Source organism: Ischnura elegans, chromosome 6 (genome assembly GCF_921293095.1).
Source record: "Ischnura elegans chromosome 6, ioIscEleg1.1, whole genome shotgun sequence".
Taxonomy (NCBI): domain Eukaryota; kingdom Metazoa; phylum Arthropoda; class Insecta; order Odonata; family Coenagrionidae; genus Ischnura; species Ischnura elegans.
In genome coordinates this window covers 91,643,680-91,664,878 of record NC_060251.1, presented here as the reverse complement: position 1 = coordinate 91,664,878, position 21,199 = coordinate 91,643,680, and the positions used below count along the sequence as shown (strand labels likewise).

Genomic DNA, 21,199 nt, shown 5'->3' with positions numbered 1-21,199 from the left:
CAAAAGTAGAAAACGAGAAAAGTGAAGAATATTTTATACCAATGTAGTAGAAATTAAGTTCTTACTTCAAAATGAAAGAGATTAAAGTTTTAAGAAATGTAAACATCGTAGAACACTTAATGAATAATGCTCAATTAATGACAATTAAACAGTTGAAAGGACAGAGTTGAAATAGCAAATTACATACATAACCAACAAAATGATTAGCATTAAACAAACGAAAGCATAGCACTAGCGATAAATGAGTAGTTTGAACACTAGAAAAACTGCAAGTACAATGAAAAACATATTGAAATATAAGGAATACAAGACACCATAAAATTTTGAAAACATGAGAAAAGGTTAGCTAATCACAGGTTGAAATCAAAATGGAATAATGAAGGAAACAGAATTACTCACATTTTCATCACCAAATACATTTCATACCCATGCAATTTTGCAATAACCAAGATCATTGAGACTCGTATCCTTCATCGAGCACATTCCAAAATCGTAAGGGACACTATAAGCAATAAAAAAAAGTCTGCAATTAACACTAATGACTATCAATAAGCCTCAATATCACGTTTGTTTACATCGAGATTCAATATGGCAGCCCCCAGTTCATTACTGCACAGAAAAACAGGCTACACCAGCGCCTCTATGTTGGGTAGGCCGTTGGACCACTGGGGCTCCGGAAAAATCGAATCGAAAGAGGTTTTCTATACGATATATCGCAGTTCTGTCGCCCCCTTGCCCGTACTGCCATTTGATTTCGGAACGGTTTGGCAGCACCGGCAGTACTGCCAGTGAATCTCGGAACGCGCTCGGTATCGGGGCTGGTGGTTAACTGTGTGTCGTGACAAGTGTATTGTGCTGAATAATTTAAGAGGTATGTAATAAGTCATCTCACGTGTTTATGGTTGTAGTGAATTGGTTAACTCTCATGCCCTTTATTTTGTGTGTATTAGGTAGAAACACTCCCTTAGAATTGGGGCGTAAACCGGTACATCATGGCCACGGCCAAAACGCCGATGTCAACTTTGAATGAGTATATGCTGAGAAAGGGATTTACTCCTCAGTATGAGCTCATTACGGATAGTGCTGGACACGATACTTTCTTTCAGTACGTCGTGACAGCAGGAAATGTCCGAGGTATGGGCGATAATCCATTGCTTATGAAGTACTCAAACTTTTCGTTGCTATTAAAACTTGTTCTGTTTTAGAGACGGGAAGTGGACGTTCCAAGAAAGAGGCGAAGCATAATGCTGCCTTAAAGGCTTTGGAAACATTGGCCAATTCTGATAAATTAGTTCGTGCGCAGCTTCTGGTTACAAGTGGCGTTACCACAAAAGTGTAAGTGCGTTTTTTCCAACTTTTGGTTTCATTATTGTGAACATTTTTCCTTTGGTATCCGGTCCTTTTAGTGGGGATTCCACTTGCAAGAGAAAGCCATTTTTAATTTTTTTTGTCATTACGACCTCTCTCATGCAAGCGTGATTAACCAAAGAATTCAAGTGCCATGTGGGTGAATATCACTGGGAGGTAATATTTTATCGGATGATTTCTCTGTTAGTTACCATTTCTGCTGGTTTTTATGTCGTGGAAAGTGCTCAAAAATTACTTAATGTGTTGTCAATGTACCGAGGTGCTGAAGGAACTGGATGATGTAATATTGGACTAAATGTAGTTATGTGATTGACCCCTTACCTACTGTACCTCTATTTTCTATTTGTACAAAGTTTCTATAGTTTTTAGGTTATTCCGTTATGAGTATCATAACATGCCATCGAATGGAACTCAATATCTTAGGCCTTGAGTAAGCATTTTTCATATTTTCATGAAAATGTGAAACAGTGTAGAATTTCTGTCAGCATTCTGTTCATATTTTAGTTTTTGATGCCATAAATCCATAAATTGCTGATCTTACCTTTAATTCAATTCCTTCGGCAATTTTTAGATTTATGACAGAAAGCTAGAAGACTCCCAAGCATTAATGGAGAGGTATGCTTCGAGTTGAAAATTCTCTAAACACTTCGTAATATGGCACTGTTTCTCCTGCTTAGCTTTGGATGTGGTTGATGACGAGTGGCTCAAATCACTAGAATCTGATAACCAAGGTGCAAATAAGGGTGCCAGTGCAGGAAAGGTGAGTTGAGGATCAATCCGCCTGCACTCTGATTGGAGGTGAAGGGAATGAAAGGTTTGTCCTTTTTGTGATTCCCTCGGTGACTTACACTCTTCAAGTGTCCCGAGTCCTGTATCTCTAAGGAAGGGAGAGGGGGTAGAAAAAGGAAGGTAAATGGAAAGGAAACACCTCAAGCTGTTGACTCACTAGCTGTCTCGACTTCTGCAACCTTTGTGGTTCTCTCCGCGGTGCCTAAAGTCCCGTACTGTAACCAAAACGCAAATCCCCATCACTCAGATAATATACCCCAGCCAATGCCACTGGAGGAGCAGTGTGGTGCAGAGGAATGCCAAACAACTCTTTTCAATACCTTGCCTACATACTGTGCACCATTATCAGATATCATTACTTCCGGACATCCACACTCATTAATAACGTGAGTGCAACAATATTAAGCCACATGCTGACTATTGACGGAATGCTGGTATTGCTATCGACCACCAAATGCAATAGGATGGTTTCCTATTTTTTTTATTGCCTAAATTAAAAGATGTACTATAGCGTGAAATAAGTACTCCTGGAGTACTTATTTCATGCTTTATGATTTTTTAATCTATTTTTCGCGTTTAAATGAAAAGTGAAAATTTTCAAGCATGCGAAAACGCAACATCTTATTTTGAATGCTGGGAAAAATCCATGTGACATCATTCTGATTCTGGCTGCCACCTTGGTGCAAGGCTATGAGCACTGCTACGATGCAGGCTGCTAGCAGGTAGCAGAGTAACCTGCTAGCAGATAGCGCTTGGATTAATAAGGATTATTAATACCTTATCAAACAAAGGAAACTTTCCCACCATAGGCAGTTTTAATAGTTGATTGTTAAGACATGTTTCCATGAGCTCTGTGGCTCATGCATGCATAGGTAATCTCAGACAATGTAAAACTCCTATCTACTCGTGTAGATACTAGGCCACTGTGACGTCACGTGGAGTGGATTGGCATGGGTGCCAATCTGGCCTTTTTCAAATGAGGTTAAAAATGACCATTGACATTCGTCTAAACTGGGATTTCTAAAACCAAATAATTTGTATATTATGAAGACACTAATCGTGGGTAACGAATCACAATCACTACTAGAGGTGGGTTAAACTGTTCATTTTTATGAACCGTTCACTTTGATCCTGTTCAGTAAAAAGAACAGTTCAAAATATCGGTTCATAGTGAACAGGTAGGGTCATTCGGTAGAAAATATTGTTTATCATGCGTTTAGAGTACATGAAAGCTTAGTGTGGTGTGCGATTAATAGGTTATTACAAGCTTGCCAAAGTTTGCAGATACAAACAAGTAATTTGATGTAATTTGGAGCCAAATATGTGTTTCCCACTATCATCAGTTGAGAACTCTTAAGCGACGCAGGGTAAAATATAGATTAAACCAGTTAAAAGTAAATATCTGTACGACCAACCTAAGAAAAACATAAATAGTGGATACAATGTACACATTTTATATTGTCATCATATACTCTTTTTTAGTTATAGACTTAGTTTTTGGCGCCTACGATGAAATTTTTTAACCTTTTCCCTACCGTACACGTATATATACGTGTGGACGTTTCCTGACCCGGGAGACCACGGGCGTATATATACGTGTGAGATTTTCCCGGTCAAGAAAACGAAACCCGTATATATACGTTTTCGAGCTCTCCCCCTTTCAGGACTGTCGTGGGTTTAGGTCGCATTTGTCTCGGGACCCAACGCTTCGGGGTTTAGGATTAACCCTCCGAATCCGGGAGCAGGTACCCGGACCCTTCGTCTTTTATAACCTCTCTCAGCGGTAAGGGACAGCGGTCATACAATTGTTTATAGAGTCAATTTTCGAAATAAATATTTGTTCATTTCTCAAGATATATAAACTAAGAATTGAATTGTTTGTCTTTTGAGCAGCGTTTACAATTTTTAAACGTAATTCTACGACAAATATTAACTTATCTCGAGTTATGTATAAACATCAACATGGAAATTGTTGCTGCGTTAAATGCTTTGATAATGGCCTTAGAACTTCGTTTAAAATTTGACAATGCTCAGATAAAAATGAGGAATTATATTCAATGCCTGTAATTTACGTGCAAGCAACAATTATCCATTTGCTAAATACATATAAGCAATACATAAGTTGACCGCGAACCAATGCCGCAGGTATGGTCGTAAACCCGGAAAGGAGGGAGCACAACTACTCTTGGAGTCCGAGATAATACGGAGTCCCACCGTGGAGGGGTCGAAAAAGGTTCAGCGAGACCCTTCTTAACGAATGCCCTCCAAAAATGCTCCGTACCACGAGAAAGAAGAGTCTCTTGGGGAGCGGTACAGCAGTCAAGCTAAGACGAAAACTCCGCGGTCTCGAAAGGGTTAAGTGCGATGTGATGTGAAATGTGGATGCATCTCCAAAAATATTGTTTAAAGCGCGATTCATGAACTTAAGAAACGATTAAACTCCTAGTTAGATGATGCACCTGAAAAAACAAAGTCCAAAGACTTTAATTGTTTCTTAAGTTCATGAATCGCGTTGTAAACAACATTTTTGGAGATGCATCCACATTGCACAATACAGCGCACTTAAAAAATTAAAATTTCATCGTAGGCGCCAAAAACTAAGTCCAAATATCAACTTGGTAAAGGGACCGAAAAAAATGTTTCACAATCATGTGTTCAATCGTTTCCTAAGTTCATGGATCGCGTTTTAAACAATATTTTTGGAGATGCATCCACAGATCCACAAATGTTCAAAATACGAAAGCAAAATGAACGCGATATCCCAACTGAACGCCCCGAGGAAACTAATATTTGATCTAATATTTCGAACGGTTCTAAAGAACTGATATTTTAAATATCAGTTCAAATATTAGTTATTTCGAACGGTTCGAAAGAACTAATATTTTAAATATCAGTTCAAATATTAGTTATTTCGAACGGTTCGAAAGAACTAATATTTTAAATATCAGTTCAAATATTAGTTAGAACGAACGGTTCAGTGGCTATCGGAGGGGAATAGTAGAGAAAGAAGGGGAGGGGCTCGGTCGTCTACGACGCACTTCGGCGGCCTTGGATGGCCTCCCTCGTAACCGCCATCTGTTGTACCCACAACGTACTTGCTCGAGTAAGCTGCAGTTCAAAATGCCTCTTGATGATCATACCTACTGTACCGAGTACGCCGCAATTGTGCAGTGCCAACATGAACAGTGAACAGGGTGTTTTAGAGAACGGTTCATTTTCGAACTGGTTCATTTCAGTGAACAGTTCGTTTTGGCAGTTCGGTTCTTTTTGACCCATCTCTAATCACTACCTTTCGATTTCTTTGATGAAGGAAACTACCCTATTTTCAACAAACATCAGAATGTAATGGGATCCCTGCCTAGACCTGGGCATGGGGATGATGATATCCATGGACTCTACTGTCCAATGTTTAATCATCTTCTGTGATTCCATCAAACCGGCCAGATCACTATGTTCTGACAGCTTTTACATTCCCACACGTAACGACTCAAGTCATGCCTAAACCCGGGCCAGAAATAAAATTTTTGAATATTTTTCATTGTTTTGAAAATTCCATAAGTCTTCTGCTGAAATGATTAATCTGTAGTAACTGCTTTCTATTTTCTAAAGGCATTTTTCAATTTTCTAAAAGCCTCATCTTGTTCTCTCCCTCTTCCCCCCCCCCTCTAGATGGGTGCCAGGCTTTTCTTTCTCAGCAAATCAGTCAAGAGGCCATGGCAGCAAAACGGGGAACAAATTGCCGTTGTAGCTTCCCACCCCCAACCGTTTATATAAAACATTTCCAGTGAAATTTCTCAAAACTGGATTCATCTATATGAATGTACAACCCTGCCCTTAGTTAGAACTGAATGAGCTTGTGAATTCTTCTCTTCAAAGTAAGATGTAAATGGTTTGCTTAAATATTTCATTCCATGCACATGAGTGATGCTCACGCACATGCCTATAGAAAGAAGTGCACTGGTGTTTTATGATCCTATGGTTTTTCTTTCCAATGAGATGTGGGGCACAGGAAAGCATATTTATGGAAACTAACAATCTGCCCTATGGAAAACGTTTGATGATTAACCATCATTTTCTATTCACTTTTTGATTGTTTACTACTAATATATGTGCCCCTATAAGCACCGATTTACTTGTGTTTATTCATCACAATAATTTTCAATGGTTATTTTCTGTTTTAAAACTTCTATTTTGTTGCATGATACTTAACACACTACACCATGGGAACGATTGTGCTCTATAGCAGTTTCAATGTCCAAAATGTCATCTGTGTTCACTGATGTTCCAACGAGAGTATATTCCATTCAAGGTGGGATGTGGGCTGGGATACTTCGGAAAAATTCTTTCTTGGGTCTATTACACTTTGTCTTACTGAACGGCACATGATTGAATTTCCCTGGCTCAAGAGTTGTGTTGTTGGAAAATGCCCGGTTGTATGAGAATATTATGAGGACAAAATTTTGGAAGATGAATGAGTTTCAAATAGTTCCTGAGCTGGCCGCAATCAGACGCTAATGAGCTAAGCCGAAAGTCATTGTTAGACACCTTTTGGGCTAATAGGTGATTCATGCAGCAGTTGACCTCCAGAAACTGGGAACTTTGAAGCAGGTAGGCTGAAAAAGGTCAGTGGGTGAGAAAAGGGAGGGCGCGAAACACGTTTCTATTGTTCTCGTGTAACTTCATATTTTTTGGAGGGAGAAAGAGGGAAGGGTGAAACACGATTCTATTATTCTCTTATAACTGGATATTTTCTTTTGAAGCTTTTCATTTATGGTCTTCGTGATGCGAACCCTGCGCGAGCTGGGACCTTTTCACCTTTTGTTTGATATTGGAGAGGAGGAAAGCATCGGAGGAGTGGCCGAGGGCTATTGAATGGAGGGGTAGCGGATTTTGGGAATTGTGCTACGTAGTTACTATCCCATGGCACTGAGGTTCTCCTGGTGGGGAAAGCGGGGATTTTTGGATTTTTTCACCCAATCATTTTTGGCTCCCCACGTCGAACTCTTTTCACCGCTCTAATCTACGAATTTGATGTAGTTCGTCAACTAGTCTATAACGGCACTGCATGCACTAAACGTTGAGTTCTTTACAATTTTCTAAGTCAACTACCAACGACAGTGTAGGCCGCAAAATTCAGAGTATTCGAAGTATTCGAGGTTTTCGAGTATTCGCGGATACTATTCGCACATCTCTACTTTTACTGCCACCGTTGGTAGAGCGGAAACTGCCATAAACATATCTTAAGAATTGGGAAAACATCGAGACATTAAATATAATTAAGTAGCTGAAAAATTTTTAAATGTGAAATGTTGCTAACTCCGGAAAATAGCCTTGGCAGTCTTCATACATCCCACATCCTGAAATGGGCTGGCAGTGAAAGGGTTAGGGTGCCTTCACAGTTCGGCGTTGCGTTGACGCCGCAGCTAGCGAGCCCATCAGAGCCTGTCTTTGAGAATTGATGACGTCACGTCTCCAGCTTGCTGCATCGTCGCAGAAAAACTGAACCTGTCGGATTTTCTCTGCGTGAAGGCGGCAGTACGCCGGCGATTTCGAATTGGTGTTTGTCTATGGGAAGCTTAGGTATACAAATATGCAAGATTAGCTCCAATGGGAGTGACAAATGCTGTTTATTTCATTATTTACTATTATTTTGAAGTGTTAAGCATAGATATTTCGTATCTTTCCTAAACATAGGATAAATGTTAACCCTAAATTATATTACAATCACTGAGGAGCATAGATTAGCATAAATCATACCCGTCAATTGTATCACAAGCTAAATACAGCTTGAGAGCTCCTTGTTGGTGACTACGGTCGTTTAAATTCCAATTGATATCTAATAATTGTGCCCCCATGATCTACTCAGTTAGAGCTATTTAGATAACATGACTAGGGGAATCTATTTGAACAACAGTTATCATTAATAAATATTCCTGATAACATTCCAAGTTACTCATGTTCACTGAGTGTATGTAAATAGCTATTTTTCGAATATTCCAAGTTGGGAAATAAAATTTAAAGATCATAATAATGCATAGGCAAGGGCCATCATTACATGCATGATTATTGACATTATGGTCGCCATATTAACTTCAAATGCTATTTATAGTTGCGAAGAATATTTTAAGAAATGAAATTGCATAAAAATACACAAAACAACATATGTATAGTGTGTTTTGCTCGAAATCATAAGATGATATGCTCCCATGCCGATTTTTAGGAGCCAATGCATTTTGCCTTTCATTTGTTTTCGCAACGCAGAACTGTGATGGGCTCCAACTTGCTGCGATGAGTTAGCTCTGCCCCCAAGTATGCAACGCCGAGCTATGAAGGCACCCTTAAGGGTGGGAAATATGTGTAGTGGGAGAAATCCACAGACAAACCTGGATCCCCCCCCTATTTCCGTTTGAGCACTTTAGCCTGTAAAGCTACCGAGGCATCATTCGTCCCTATTAGCGATGTGCAAGGAGTGCTTGTTGATCTCGACTCGAGTTGAAAACTACTCAGGAGTATCGAGTCGAGTCGAGTTTGGTCATCTCTGGATCTGGCAATATGATAATATATATGCGACAACATATTCTAATTTTCAAATCCCTTTGTGAATTTTCTGTCCTGAATGCTTAGCTTGATGTAAAAAGTGAAAGATTATGAGGAATGTTGATGGTAATTGCGTCTGTATTAGGAAATGAATGAACATTAAAGAGTCTTGAAAAGTTCCATAAGCACTATGGGAATGAATTAACCTATGGTAATATGTGGTGAATTTAATTAATATTTATATGTATATGTAGCCGAACTGCCAGAAACAGCCCTGAGTAAAAGCATTTGCACCATTGTGATAATGCTTCATGATAGCGCTTCCTGTCGGCAGATTTTTGAACTCACTGGCATCGACAACACTGTAACCGAAACTACTCGACTCGACTCAACATTCGTAATGCCACTCGAATCGAGTCAGGTCAAATGCCAGTCGAATTTTCGAGTACTCACACATCCCTAATCCCTATGGATATTTGTGGACATAACTGGACAAGGTGGTAGTGTCCACACCTTGTGCGGTAGTGTCCGCAAATATCCAGTGGGAGGGATGATGCCTCGGTGGCTTAGTTGGCTAAAGCATTTGACCAGAGATTGGGGCATCCAGGTTCAAATCCCGGTCAAGGCAAATGATTTTTTTCTCTGTGAATTTTTCGTACAATTTGTGCTTTGCAAGTGACTCCTGTAAAGTTATCTCCGTGGCTACTCCCAGGATACTTCTACATCTACATAATACCCTGCAAGCCGCCTGAAAGACGTGTGGCAGGGGGTGTTAGGACACCAGCCATATACACATAAAAAATGAAGTGCTCTAACGAAGATGGAACTAGCATTTATTGAAGTCCTTTATGGTTCGGGGAAAAAACGAATTCCCATATCTATCCATTCGGCAAAACATCTCTCTTAATTTATCGCTTCTATCGGACCTAGAAATATAGTGTGGCTCTAATATTATGTTCTCTGTGTCACTCTTAAAGATATCCATTCTCAATTGTTCAAGCAAACTAAGCCTAGTGCGTGCAGCCTCCAAGTCTCAAGCGGTTCCCAGCCTAATTCGCTTAAACCATATATGCGTAGTTTTTGAGGTAGGTTTTGCAGGAAGGTTTTGTCTGATTGTTCTGCAAGGGTTGTGGAAAGCAATTTGTTGTCAAGCAAGAAAGAAGAGTCATCATATCGTATCATTGAACTGTCGTGATTGAAAAGTTCCACAAGCTGGAGTGAATTACTGTTTTGATATGTTCTTTGTGGTGATGGGTGTGCATGTGTTGCAGGGCACTTGATAAGGATGACGCTGCGTCTGTGGCTGTCTCCCCGTATGCTGAGCAGGTGACGGAGAATTCTGTTGGTGCGCTGGCAGAGCTGTGTGCGCAACAGAACCTCAAAGAACCAGAGTACCAACTGGTGGCTGAGTCTGGTCCTGCGCATTCGAAAACATTTGTCATTCTCTGCCAGGTGCTTACGCTAAGGGAGCAGGGTGAGTAGCCATTGTTTATTGTCATCATCATGATGACAATCTATGATGCATTTTCAAGGGATTTGAAATGAACTTGACTTGAATCGAACATAAGGGATGTCAGGGAGTCTTAAGGCCGGATAACAGAAAAAATTAGCAAAAACAAGATTCATGAAATTTTGAAAGATCAATGAAAATTTTACTAAATGGTGTACGTATAAAAAAACTAGTGCGTACTGGATGCTATCTATCATACCTCAGAAGAACTAGCAGCGAATTGCCGCACACTATGTTGAAATGGAGTCAAGTAGTTGTTAATGGCTTGTCTTTCTTTTTATTTTGGGTCCTTTGATTTTATTCATTATGTTATTTTTCTTTCCAAGATGTCTTCTTTCATGATTCAGTGATTGAGTTCATGTAGCATGGATGTAAAATGATTGAAATAAATGTCTACGACACTGACGAGAGGGAGACAATGGCACAGCATTCAGTCGACGTGGGTCTGTTAATGAAGTGAGAATAAAGCGTTAGTTTTCCCGAAATTTCCCGACTTATTTTCTGTGCAACTCTTCCTATCCTTCTCTGATGGATGATGACAATGATGAGAGAGTCACGGCAACTTACAAATGCTTGGGACAGAATGCATTCTGGATGAATGACATTAATGGTGAATAAATCTGTTACCTATTTGTAAACACTGCAACTCATGATATTACCTTATAAGCGTGTGTAAGAGGCGCACACGTGTAAGAGGCGCACCCCTATTTTGAGGATCAAAGCTATAAAGAAAAAAATTGCGGCATTTTTTTATCCTATCGTGCGGTGTTGCAGACGTATGCCTGGAATTTCGACAGTTATCGAAATTTCCTCTTTCAGTACTGTTTGAAAGAGGAAATTTTGATAACTGCGGCAGTAATAGTGGCATAAGAGGGAGTAGAAAAAGTTCCGATCCTCTCTTCGCATACGCCATCGCTCTACGTTGCTTGTCCTACTCATAAACAATTTTGTTTAAAAGCTCTCACAGGAGTATTGCAATAGAATTGCAGCCGTGGAAAATTTTAAGGCAAAACGCGACAGGCAGATAGCATGAACATTCCCAAGAGATTGGACAACAATCGGGGCAATCTCAGCGCCTTAGGATAATAACCGCCTCATATATTTAAGGCCCCTTGCACACAGACCGATTTTGGACGGCCGGTAAAATATCGGCCGTCCACATTCCAATAGTGAACAATGGGAGAGCATTGGAGCTTGCACACGTACCGAACACGCGCCGGCACCGGCTAAATGCCGGTTAGCTGCCGGCCATTGTCACTGTGGATCGCCGTCGCCGGCTCAAAAACATAGCAACTTATCGTTTGACCGGTTAAAATCCGGCGTGTGTGCAAGCATCGCTTCGCCGGTAAAATATCGGCCGATATTTTTTACCGGCCATCCAAAATCGGTGTGTGTGCAAGGGGACTTTTTTCCTTTCCTGAACTCCACAGGAAAATAGGAAATTATCAAGTTACAGTCAATGGAAACGCATTTCATCCCTACCCCATCTCACCAACTGACCTTTTTCGGTCTACCAGGTTCAATTCTCCGAGTTTCTGGAGGTCAAATGCTAGGTGAGTCACCAACTGAGCTCGAAAATATATCTCGATATCTTTCAGCAATTGTATGACACGCACGAGGTTCTAAAAAGAATTAGACCTAACGCGACGTATATCTGACAGCATTTAAGTTTTTTGAGCTCTAATTGATTGACACAAAGATTTATAGCTAAAACAAGGCTACTAATATTCAACTTAGTCCTAACAGCACAATTTCGGAAGAAACAAGCGTAGCATAAGCGCATTCAAACGAGACGAGACGGACTGGAAACTTCAGGCAACGCAAACTGCGTATATCACATTACTGCGCCTTCGCCTCTTCGCTTTAAAGGCAACGACGTCACATGCAAGATCGAACGTGTTCTTCCCTTGCTCCTTCGCTCGTAGCCTCGTAGCTTGAAATATGGAGGGGAGGGTGCGCGCTCCTTCCCCTCGACCTCTCCTTCAGCGCTAATCCAACAATGAACACACTCGTTCGAATTTTTTAAACCGCAGGTTTTGACACCAATATAATTTTCAGTTGCAAAAATCCTCATATTAGCGTCTGAAGATAATTTTTGAAAAATCAGGTGCTCAGCGCAATGGAAATTTCTCGGCAAGACAGATGTTGACTATTAACCAGGTATGTCCTTCAAAACTACGCGTTTCTCTATGTTTGATAAGCGATTACTATATGCAGTATAAATGCCGCGGTATGCCCACTCGTGGCAGTAAATTTAGCGTGCGCTCCGGAGCGAATCACCCCGCGCGATCTTTTCAATGTTCACCTCTGGGATACCGACATGACGGCGCGATGCTTACTAGAAATTCAAACAGGAGCATTTTAAAAATACGTCACTATGGGAGAAACTCCCCTACCTGCTGCTTGTTTTTGACCCAGGGTTTCGGATGACTGACTCATGCTAAAAACCAAGGCCACTCAGTTCCCCTTGGACTTGGGACCGGGGAAGGGGAGGGGGGGAAGATAAGAAGTTTGTGTAAGAGGCGCACCCCCATTTTTGGCTGCAATGTCTGGGAAAAAAGGTGCGCCTCTTACACGCGTTTATACGGTATTTTGTTCGGAACGTACGTTGGCATCAGTGGAAATGATGAATTGTTGTGTGAAGGGACAAGTGATTAGAATAACCCGTTCAAATTCATAACATGTATGATTAAAAGTTATTAAAAAAGATTCAGAACATTTGAAAAAGTTCTTCCTCTGTAAATTGTGAAGGTAGAAGTTGTGAAAGTAATCTGGATGAGACTACCTGTAAATGGAAGAAAAATGGCACAATATTTTTACAATAAAACTAGAACATCAGTATTTTTCACCTCGATATTTTTCAATGAGCACCTGTCGCAAATTCCATATCATTTTCATGACCACGGACATGAACTTATTGGTAATAATCAAATCCTCCGAAAGGAGTTATCCCACAACGGCAAGTTACTGTAAATAGTAACCGATTGTGAATTTGAACTGTTTAATTTAGTGTTAGTAGTCGCAGCTAATCTTATAAGTGTGGAGAATGGGAGTAATTTGGGAAAAACTAGCACTGTCTGCACTTGAAACAACTGGCTATTTCGCTCGTGGATTTTCAAAAAAATATATGAACCCTTGATTGGAAAAGAGTGCTTTCACTTGCAGAAACGGCATCTGAAGAACAGTATTTGAAAGAAAATGCTGATTCTTACTGCTGCAAAATGAGTGTATGTCAACGTCAGGAGAATTCATCTTCATGATTGTTGGAGCTCAATGAATGAAAAAGTAGGTTAATCATTTTTCAAGAAGGAAAATAAACAACTGTCATTCATGTGCCACGCATGATTCTGAGGCTGGAGAAATCCAGGATTTTTTTAGGACCCGGATCTCGGGATATTTTCGGATCCAAATGCATTTTCAATTGTCTGCTATGAAACGAAGTAGTTATTCAAGTTTCTTCTGGGTACATACAATCAAAGGAATGCTATTTAGATTTACATACACATTTAAATATTTTTACCGATAAAAAATCATTTTTATAAGCTTTCAGATCATTTTTAAAAATGATAAAATTTTTACACGCTCAGGACGTAAACCGTTATGCTTGCGTTTGGAAATGAAAATAGGTTCAATCTTCAGAAACTTTTGAAAGAAACCTTTGACTTAATTTTGATATTCCTCACATAAGTTTCCCCTGAATTTTGTCACTTTCTCATCACATACTGACTTGTGTTCCACCCTCAAATGCTTCAGTTGCGTTGAGGTGGATTTTGCACTCCCTAACGACAGTTTCACGTCACTGTGCACGCTTATGGGTCTCTTATTGTCAATAAAAATGTTTCTACACAATGAAAGACATTTTTATCGGTATATCATGAAATAGGGTAGTTTCCTTTGTCAAAGAAAACAAAAGGCATTGATTGCGATTCGTTACCCACCATTAGTGTATTCGTAATATACAAAGTATTTGGTTTTAGAAATCCCAGTTTTGACGAATGGCAATTGTCAATTTTAACCTCATTTCAAAAAGGCCAGATTGGCGCCCATATGATGCCACTTCACGTGACGTCACAGGGACCTAGTTTCTATATGAGTAGTCATGATTCATCATCAGCCTTCAATTTCTGATACAATTTCCAATTCAGAATTTCCAATGTTGACCAAAGGGTTCCTGGGCTTCCATAACCTGATAAATATGTATTATTACAGTCCTTTAGTCCAAATTGTGAACAGTTTTAATTAGGAGAAACACACAACACACCATACACTTTATATCAAATTCCAACAAAAATTAGCAAAACAAACTGTTTGAAAAAACATAAATAAAAAATATCATGGCAACCTACCACATTGCAAAATGCCATACTATTAACGGAATGCCATACTATGAATGGAGTATCCTGCACTGGATAAACTTAAGTTAGCTAATGGAGCAGTAGCCTGGGAAAACAAAGAGCAGTGATGTGTAGCCATGTATGCAATAGAAGGCGAGTAGGTATGTAAGTTTGGCAGCTGGAGCAAAAAATAGTGTTACAGTCTCCAGAGTTATACAAGGAATCGTTGGAAAGAACTGCATTAAAATACTTGGTAGTGATGTGGTGCATTAATGAAATTATGACAAGTCTGGAGTAAAAAATGCAAATTTTGGATACATCAAGGAAAGGTCAAAGCACAGAGGTTAGACACGATTTTGTTAGAAGCACTGTTGCCGTAGGAAAAATAATTGCTGAATACAAGTCAACATAATATATATGGTAGCATATGTTTTACCAAAGGGGCTTTACAATTTCAAGCGTGGGAACTGCATTAATCAACAGAATCTTGTAGCTGATGGAAGCAACTACAGTAAAACCCCTTATTTACACTTTTCTAGGGACCCAAGAAAAAAAGTGTAAATTGCGGGAAAATGCAAATAGTGGGAAATAGAGAATTTTCACTTTTATTCATATATTGGCTTTGGAAATGTTAATTTTTTAATTGTTCACTAGGCATTATGCCATAACATTGTTTCCCTCTGAAGCACAGTGTTTTTGCTGGCAGCAAAAATTAAAAAATAATCCTGTTTTGTCTGCACTGAAAACATCTTTTGGGCTGTAACCTTTCAGAACTCTAATATATTCAGATTCTTTCCACTGAGTTGCTGTCTCTATGTTAACATCTTTGCTTTCACCACTCACCATCTTATATACAAGACTGTACCTATTTTTGAATCTATCCAACCAACCATTATAGATGCCGTGGAATCTTCGATTCCCAATCTTGTTGGGAAATACCTTTTCTCAAGGGCCTTTGGGCCTGTTTACACAATACATTAGCACGTACGTGTTAATTTCTGCTTGCATGAATGATTTTTGTGGACCGGAACGGGACATGTACGAATGTAGGCAGGGGCAGATGCAGGATTTTTTTCTGGGAGGGGCACAGAGGGCCTGACAGGCAAAAGATCTTGTCTTAATTGAGATTAAAAACAAGATATAACAATGACTTTACAAAATTCTCTTTATTTTTATATCAAAGTTATTCTTATTGAATTAAATGATTGAGCCTCCTTGAGTAATATACAAAACAAAGCGAACGTAATGATGACCATCAGGGGCGGATCCAAGATTTCTTTCTGGGGGGCACAAGCAATGCCGTGATTTTGTTCTGGAGGCGCAATGATACCACGTTATACAAAACGAACGCAATGATAACCGGACCGTATTAAAAATCTTGCATATTTTTTAAGTGTCTGGGGGGGCACGTGCCCCCCCTCCCATAGATCCTCCTATGATAACCGTATTCAAATTTTGTCTATTTTTTTAAGCATCTGGGGGGGCACGTCCCCTGCCCCTAAATCCGACTATGAATGCATGAACCAAATTTGAACAGGTTCTATTTTCTGTTCATGCATACGCACAAGTTGGGTGAATGCACGGTGCATTTTCGTGTTCATAATTTAGACATTAACTTGTACGGGTTAATGTACTATGTAAACAGGCCTTTAGATGACACCATTTGCAGGGACATTTGATGATCTTGCACCTAAAAACTACTCTTTTAGAATTCGTTCCATTTATTCTTACCTGGAATTCTTCACATATATTCTCTTTTTTGATAAATGTCCGCACTGGTTTGCATATTTTACAATGGCATCACGATTTTTCACCACGGTATTGAATGTTGAGACTGGAAATCCGATCGGATTGCCAGTCTCAACATTCGAGTTGCTTCGCCAGCGTTTGAATCGATGCGGGTTCCGGTGTGGGAATCAACTATCTCTAAAATTTTCATTTTCTCGTCAATTAAAAATGTCCGTTTTTCACCTCGAATTTCCATTTTCAAGCCGGATCAATTCTATTTCCCATTCGAATTGAGGGTAACTCGGCAACACACGAGTATCTGAACTACCCCTCGGCGATCAAATGCGTATAGTACAAACAGTCATGGGACTTCATAATTTTTGAAAGTTACAATAGTTTGCGATACACTGCTATTTGAATGGGATAATTCAAGTTTAAATAAGTTTTTTTTTAAGTATTTAATTAACCTATAATTGCTACGCAACTGTTGAATGAAGTCAGCGCAAATGATCCCAGTTGTCGGCCAAGTTTTATAGTTTATCACGTCTGGTTTCCTTTCAAACTCTCGTATCATATTATCGACTACATGATTATTGTCAACATTCCTTCAGGAGTTCTTGCATTATAATTAATACATAGCTTGATTGCTCAAAACACCTACTTTCATATCGTGAATCTTTTCGCCGCTGACAGAAAACGAGATGACGTAGTTCAACTTTCCGACGTTGGTGGCGTTCTGTCCTGCCACATTCAAATTCTTCCCGAAAATAGTTCTCATTACGTCTCTCTCTCTTGGATTTCTAAATAAAAATGCGCGAAAGGAAGCCAAAAGACAGTTTTTAAGGGCTGATATGCGCGATTAATTGTTTAAGTGCGCAAAAAATTTTTTTTTAGTCGGCACGTCGTGATGCACATGGCGGGAAAACGAAAAAAACACGGCGTAAATACAGGGTTCTATTTACATTGGAGAGATAGGAAATATGACGGGACCCAGAAAAAAACTTACAATTTGCGGGAAAACGTAAATTCCGATAACGCAAATACGGGGTTTTACTGTAGTTGGAGGGAGGGTGTTGTACTTTTAACCTAGTTGCTAAGTTAAGGAATAAATAGCAACAACATGTTTTGTGGCAACCGATAATGTACTGTTGTTCTCAGATGAAAAGGATGTTTTGAGTCTCATTTTTAAAAAGAGGTACGTGTTGAACTGTTTCGAGTCCATAGAAAACCTAAATCACAACAAAACTGAGCATTTTGTGAAATGCATCATTGGAGATTGTTCATACACTTAGAGTGGCTGTCTTGAGACAGAATTTTGCACTTCCTTCTGATATCAGAAAGTTTTACATGGAGCAATTATATTTGAAAATTCAATATAAACATTGAAAATCAGTAATCACTACTAAGATAGTGATCACCGGTACTCTTCAATGTTTGATGATGCAGCTTCTTAAAACAAATTAAATACCCGAGTGCAGCTGAGAACCATTTTAGAAACCCATTAATTTTGATATCATTGATAGGAGTGTGCCTATAGTTAGATAGCATTTGGGAGGATACTGAAAATGAGTTTGCCGTGTCATCAATGCAGTATTTATAGTATCAAATAGTATTTGGAGCCAATTTATAATTCTGACCGCAAGTTTTTATCAAGGCTTACCAAATCACGTGCTTTGAAAAAAAAATAATTGCACTTAATACTCAATCACCTCAATGGGATTCTTTAAGCACATATCTCTGTAAATCAAGCTCACATCCATGATCACTGTGTAAAATGCATACATATATAAATAACTTGATGCTGTAAATATAATCGTTTGATGTTGCGCGCTGTGCTCTTCCTGCTTTTTCCAAGAATTTTTCAAAATCATCTTTTAAGCCTCTGATCTCCTCCGCAATTTTATCCGCTGCATCTTCCTGAAGGTATAACGTAACGAATCAACCATAGCCGTGATATTATAGCGGTAGAATTACTAGTAGGCTAGTTGTATCAATTACCAACCTCGAGAACATCCTCATGATGCGCTATCAAAGAGAATCTGGCCGATTTCCAGCAATTTGCGATTGTAGTGGAGGGAATAAAGTACGACTTTGAACCATGTTTCTGTGATGAAAAATGACAGTTTTATTAACTTGGCCATTTTAGCAAAGTTAACAAAATCGTTATTTCTCATCGCAGAAACACGGTTCAGAGACGTACTTGAATGCCTGATTGGCAGGAGTGCGATGCAAACAATTATTTTTTGATGATGGCATTGATTGATAGATTTTCAAAATGTAGTCAGAGCGGTCACTTTTGGGGAGAAAGGCTCGGAGGGTAGAAGAGAGGGGCCAGCGAGGGTGAGCTCGTCGAGGAAAGGGTCCCGGATTAGGGACCCTTCGAAGTGCTTCGGCGAAAAGTAGGTAGTCAAGTAGTCTTCGAAGTACTTTAACAGTAGCAACGTACCAGATATGTTCACAGCAGTGCAAAGGGTTAATTAGGAGTGTACGAAATACCCCGTGCGACCTTCCTGACATGTTAAACTATGAAGTATTGTCGATGCGATGGTTACGAATAGGCACGTCAATAGGGGCATTATGTCAGTCGCGATATTTTACTTAACTCCTACTTCCCCTAAATTTCCACCATGAGGTTTTAGGCGAACCCTTTCTCTCCTAAGTTGCACTATCATTTACGATTTCACACTTTTGATGAACCACAGTTGGAAGCGCTGATTTTTTTAGCTTCATACGCCGGCGTAACTAGTTTTGTTGACAAATATTTTGCCATAGCTCGTATAAATGAATGCCTTTCGCTCCTGGGGACCAATCCGGGGTTCGTAAATTCAAAACATTTTGTATAATCGAAACTTCGTATAATCGAATAGCACCGTGTATTTAGCATAGGCTTTTCGCCGGGACCGCAATATCACTTCGTATAATCGAAAACTTCGTAAAATCCTGCTTCGTATAATCGAGAGTTTACTGTATGTATTATGTTATAACCACTCCCTAATACGTACAACTTGGAGCCAATTTATAATTCTGACCACACCTCTAAACATTCCCTAGTAAACTAATATTTTTGCAATACAACATTTAAGTGTTGGAAATTTCCACAATTTAGTGTATATAAGCAAAATTTTGGTTAAAACTACCACGCTTGCATCTCAATGAGTCAAATTATAGATTGTATATTGCATTCTTTGCTACCTGTGAAATTAAGAATGGGCGTAAACAAGTTACTTACATGCTCACTTCAACGCATCGGTATAGAATTCCAAATTTTCAATTATAGATGGACTAATTATATCAAAAACTAATAACTATAACTCTTTCCTATAACTTTAGGAGCACAATATAAACATCCTATGCTAACTCCAAAGACACCATCACAATTTTATGGGCAGTGCCCGTTCTTGCCTTTGCATCAACTGCATCAAGAATTTCTGATGTTAGCCAATGTGAGTTGATTCTTCCGGAACCTCAAAATATGCTCTATGCATGCCCACATGGATGCACATGATGTGTGATTTGGAACGCATCCCTAGAGTACAAGAAACAATGAAAAATTGTGATCAAATGCACAAAATGCCATGACAAGCTGTCAAGTCATCAACTGCAGTCTGCAGGTGTATTTTTTGCACATCTGATAGCTCTCCAGCATGCTTAAAATGCAGCAGTGTGTTGAGTTATTCAGTATGATTCTGTTACTGTATAAGTGCATGTAAGAGACGCACCCATATTTTGAGCGTCGGAGCTGAAGAAAAAAAAATTTGCGGCATTTTTTTATCCTATCGTTGTTGTGTTATCGTTTGTGTTGCAGACGTATGCCTGGACTTTCGACAGTTATCAAAATTTCCTCTTTCAGTACTAAAAATTTACGCGGCATTTTTTCAGCCTAATTTTCATGATACGTATGGCTCTCGGTGATATGTAGGTATTCACTTATAGTCTTAACCTTATGATGCTTACTAGGTATGGTCGGATCGGATACCTCGGATCCAAATTTCCACGAATAATGCCCTTCACCTTATACTTAGGATCCAAATTTGTTGAGGAAATTCAATATGAATCCGAAATTTTAAATCATTGCTTTCATGAATGCAATGTCCCATTAGAGGGATTAGAAAGAGTTCCTATCTTCTCTTTGCATACATCGTTGCTCTACGATGCTTGTCCTACTCACGAACAATTTTGTTTAAACACCTTCTTAGGAGTATTGCAGCGGTGGAAATTTTTAAGGCAAAACACGGCAGGCACATAGCTTGAATCTTCCCAAGAGATTGAGCGACAATTGGGGGAATCTCAGTGCCGTATTTCATGGAACCACACTCGGCCCTCCATCAGCCAATGCCTCTGATTTTTTCCTTTCCAAGATGCCACAGGCCATAAATCACTTGCCATTTTTAAGACATTTTTATTAAGACATTTTTATCGGTATATCATGAAATAGGGTATTTTCCTTTGTCAAAGAAAACAAAAGGCATTGATTGCGATTCGTTACCCACCATTAGTGTATTCGTAATATACAAAGTATTTGGTTTTAGAAATCCCAGTTTTGACGAATGGCAATTGTCAATTTTAACCTCATTTGAAAAAGGCCAGATTGGCGCCCATATGATGCCACTCCACGTGACGTCACAGGGACCTAGTTTCTATATGAGTAGTCATGATTCATCATCAGCCTTCAATTTCCAATTCAGAATTTCCAACGTAGACCAAAGGGTTCCTGGGCTTCCATAACCTGATAAAATATGTATTATTACCAGGGTTCCCACTCAACCGTGAAAACCTTAAAACCGTGAATTAGCCGTGAATTTCCTCTACCGTGAAAAAACCGGGAAATAGCCGTGAATTTCGTCTTAAAACCTTAAAAATCTCTGCGGTCGCGTGGGTCAGAAAAGCGTGGGAACGAATGTTGCCTGAAGAAAAAAACATCTCCTCAGCGCAG

The 21,199-nt window shown here is 39.4% G+C and overlaps 1 protein-coding gene across 1 annotated transcript in view; it reads left to right on the top strand.

The window, feature by feature from the left end:
• Window positions 1-746: 746 nt before the first annotated feature.
• The window catches only part of LOC124161422 (RISC-loading complex subunit tarbp2-like), a 59,419-nt gene continuing 38,966 nt past the window's right edge, over window positions 747-21,199 (top strand). The window contains exons 1-4 of the mRNA XM_046537737.1: window positions 747-871; window positions 951-1,134; window positions 1,206-1,335; window positions 9,966-10,168. Coding sequence (XP_046393693.1) covers window positions 993-1,134; window positions 1,206-1,335; window positions 9,966-10,168 — 475 coding nt within the window. The 5' untranslated portion in view covers window positions 747-871; window positions 951-992. The remainder of the gene's footprint in view (window positions 872-950; window positions 1,135-1,205; window positions 1,336-9,965; window positions 10,169-21,199) is intronic.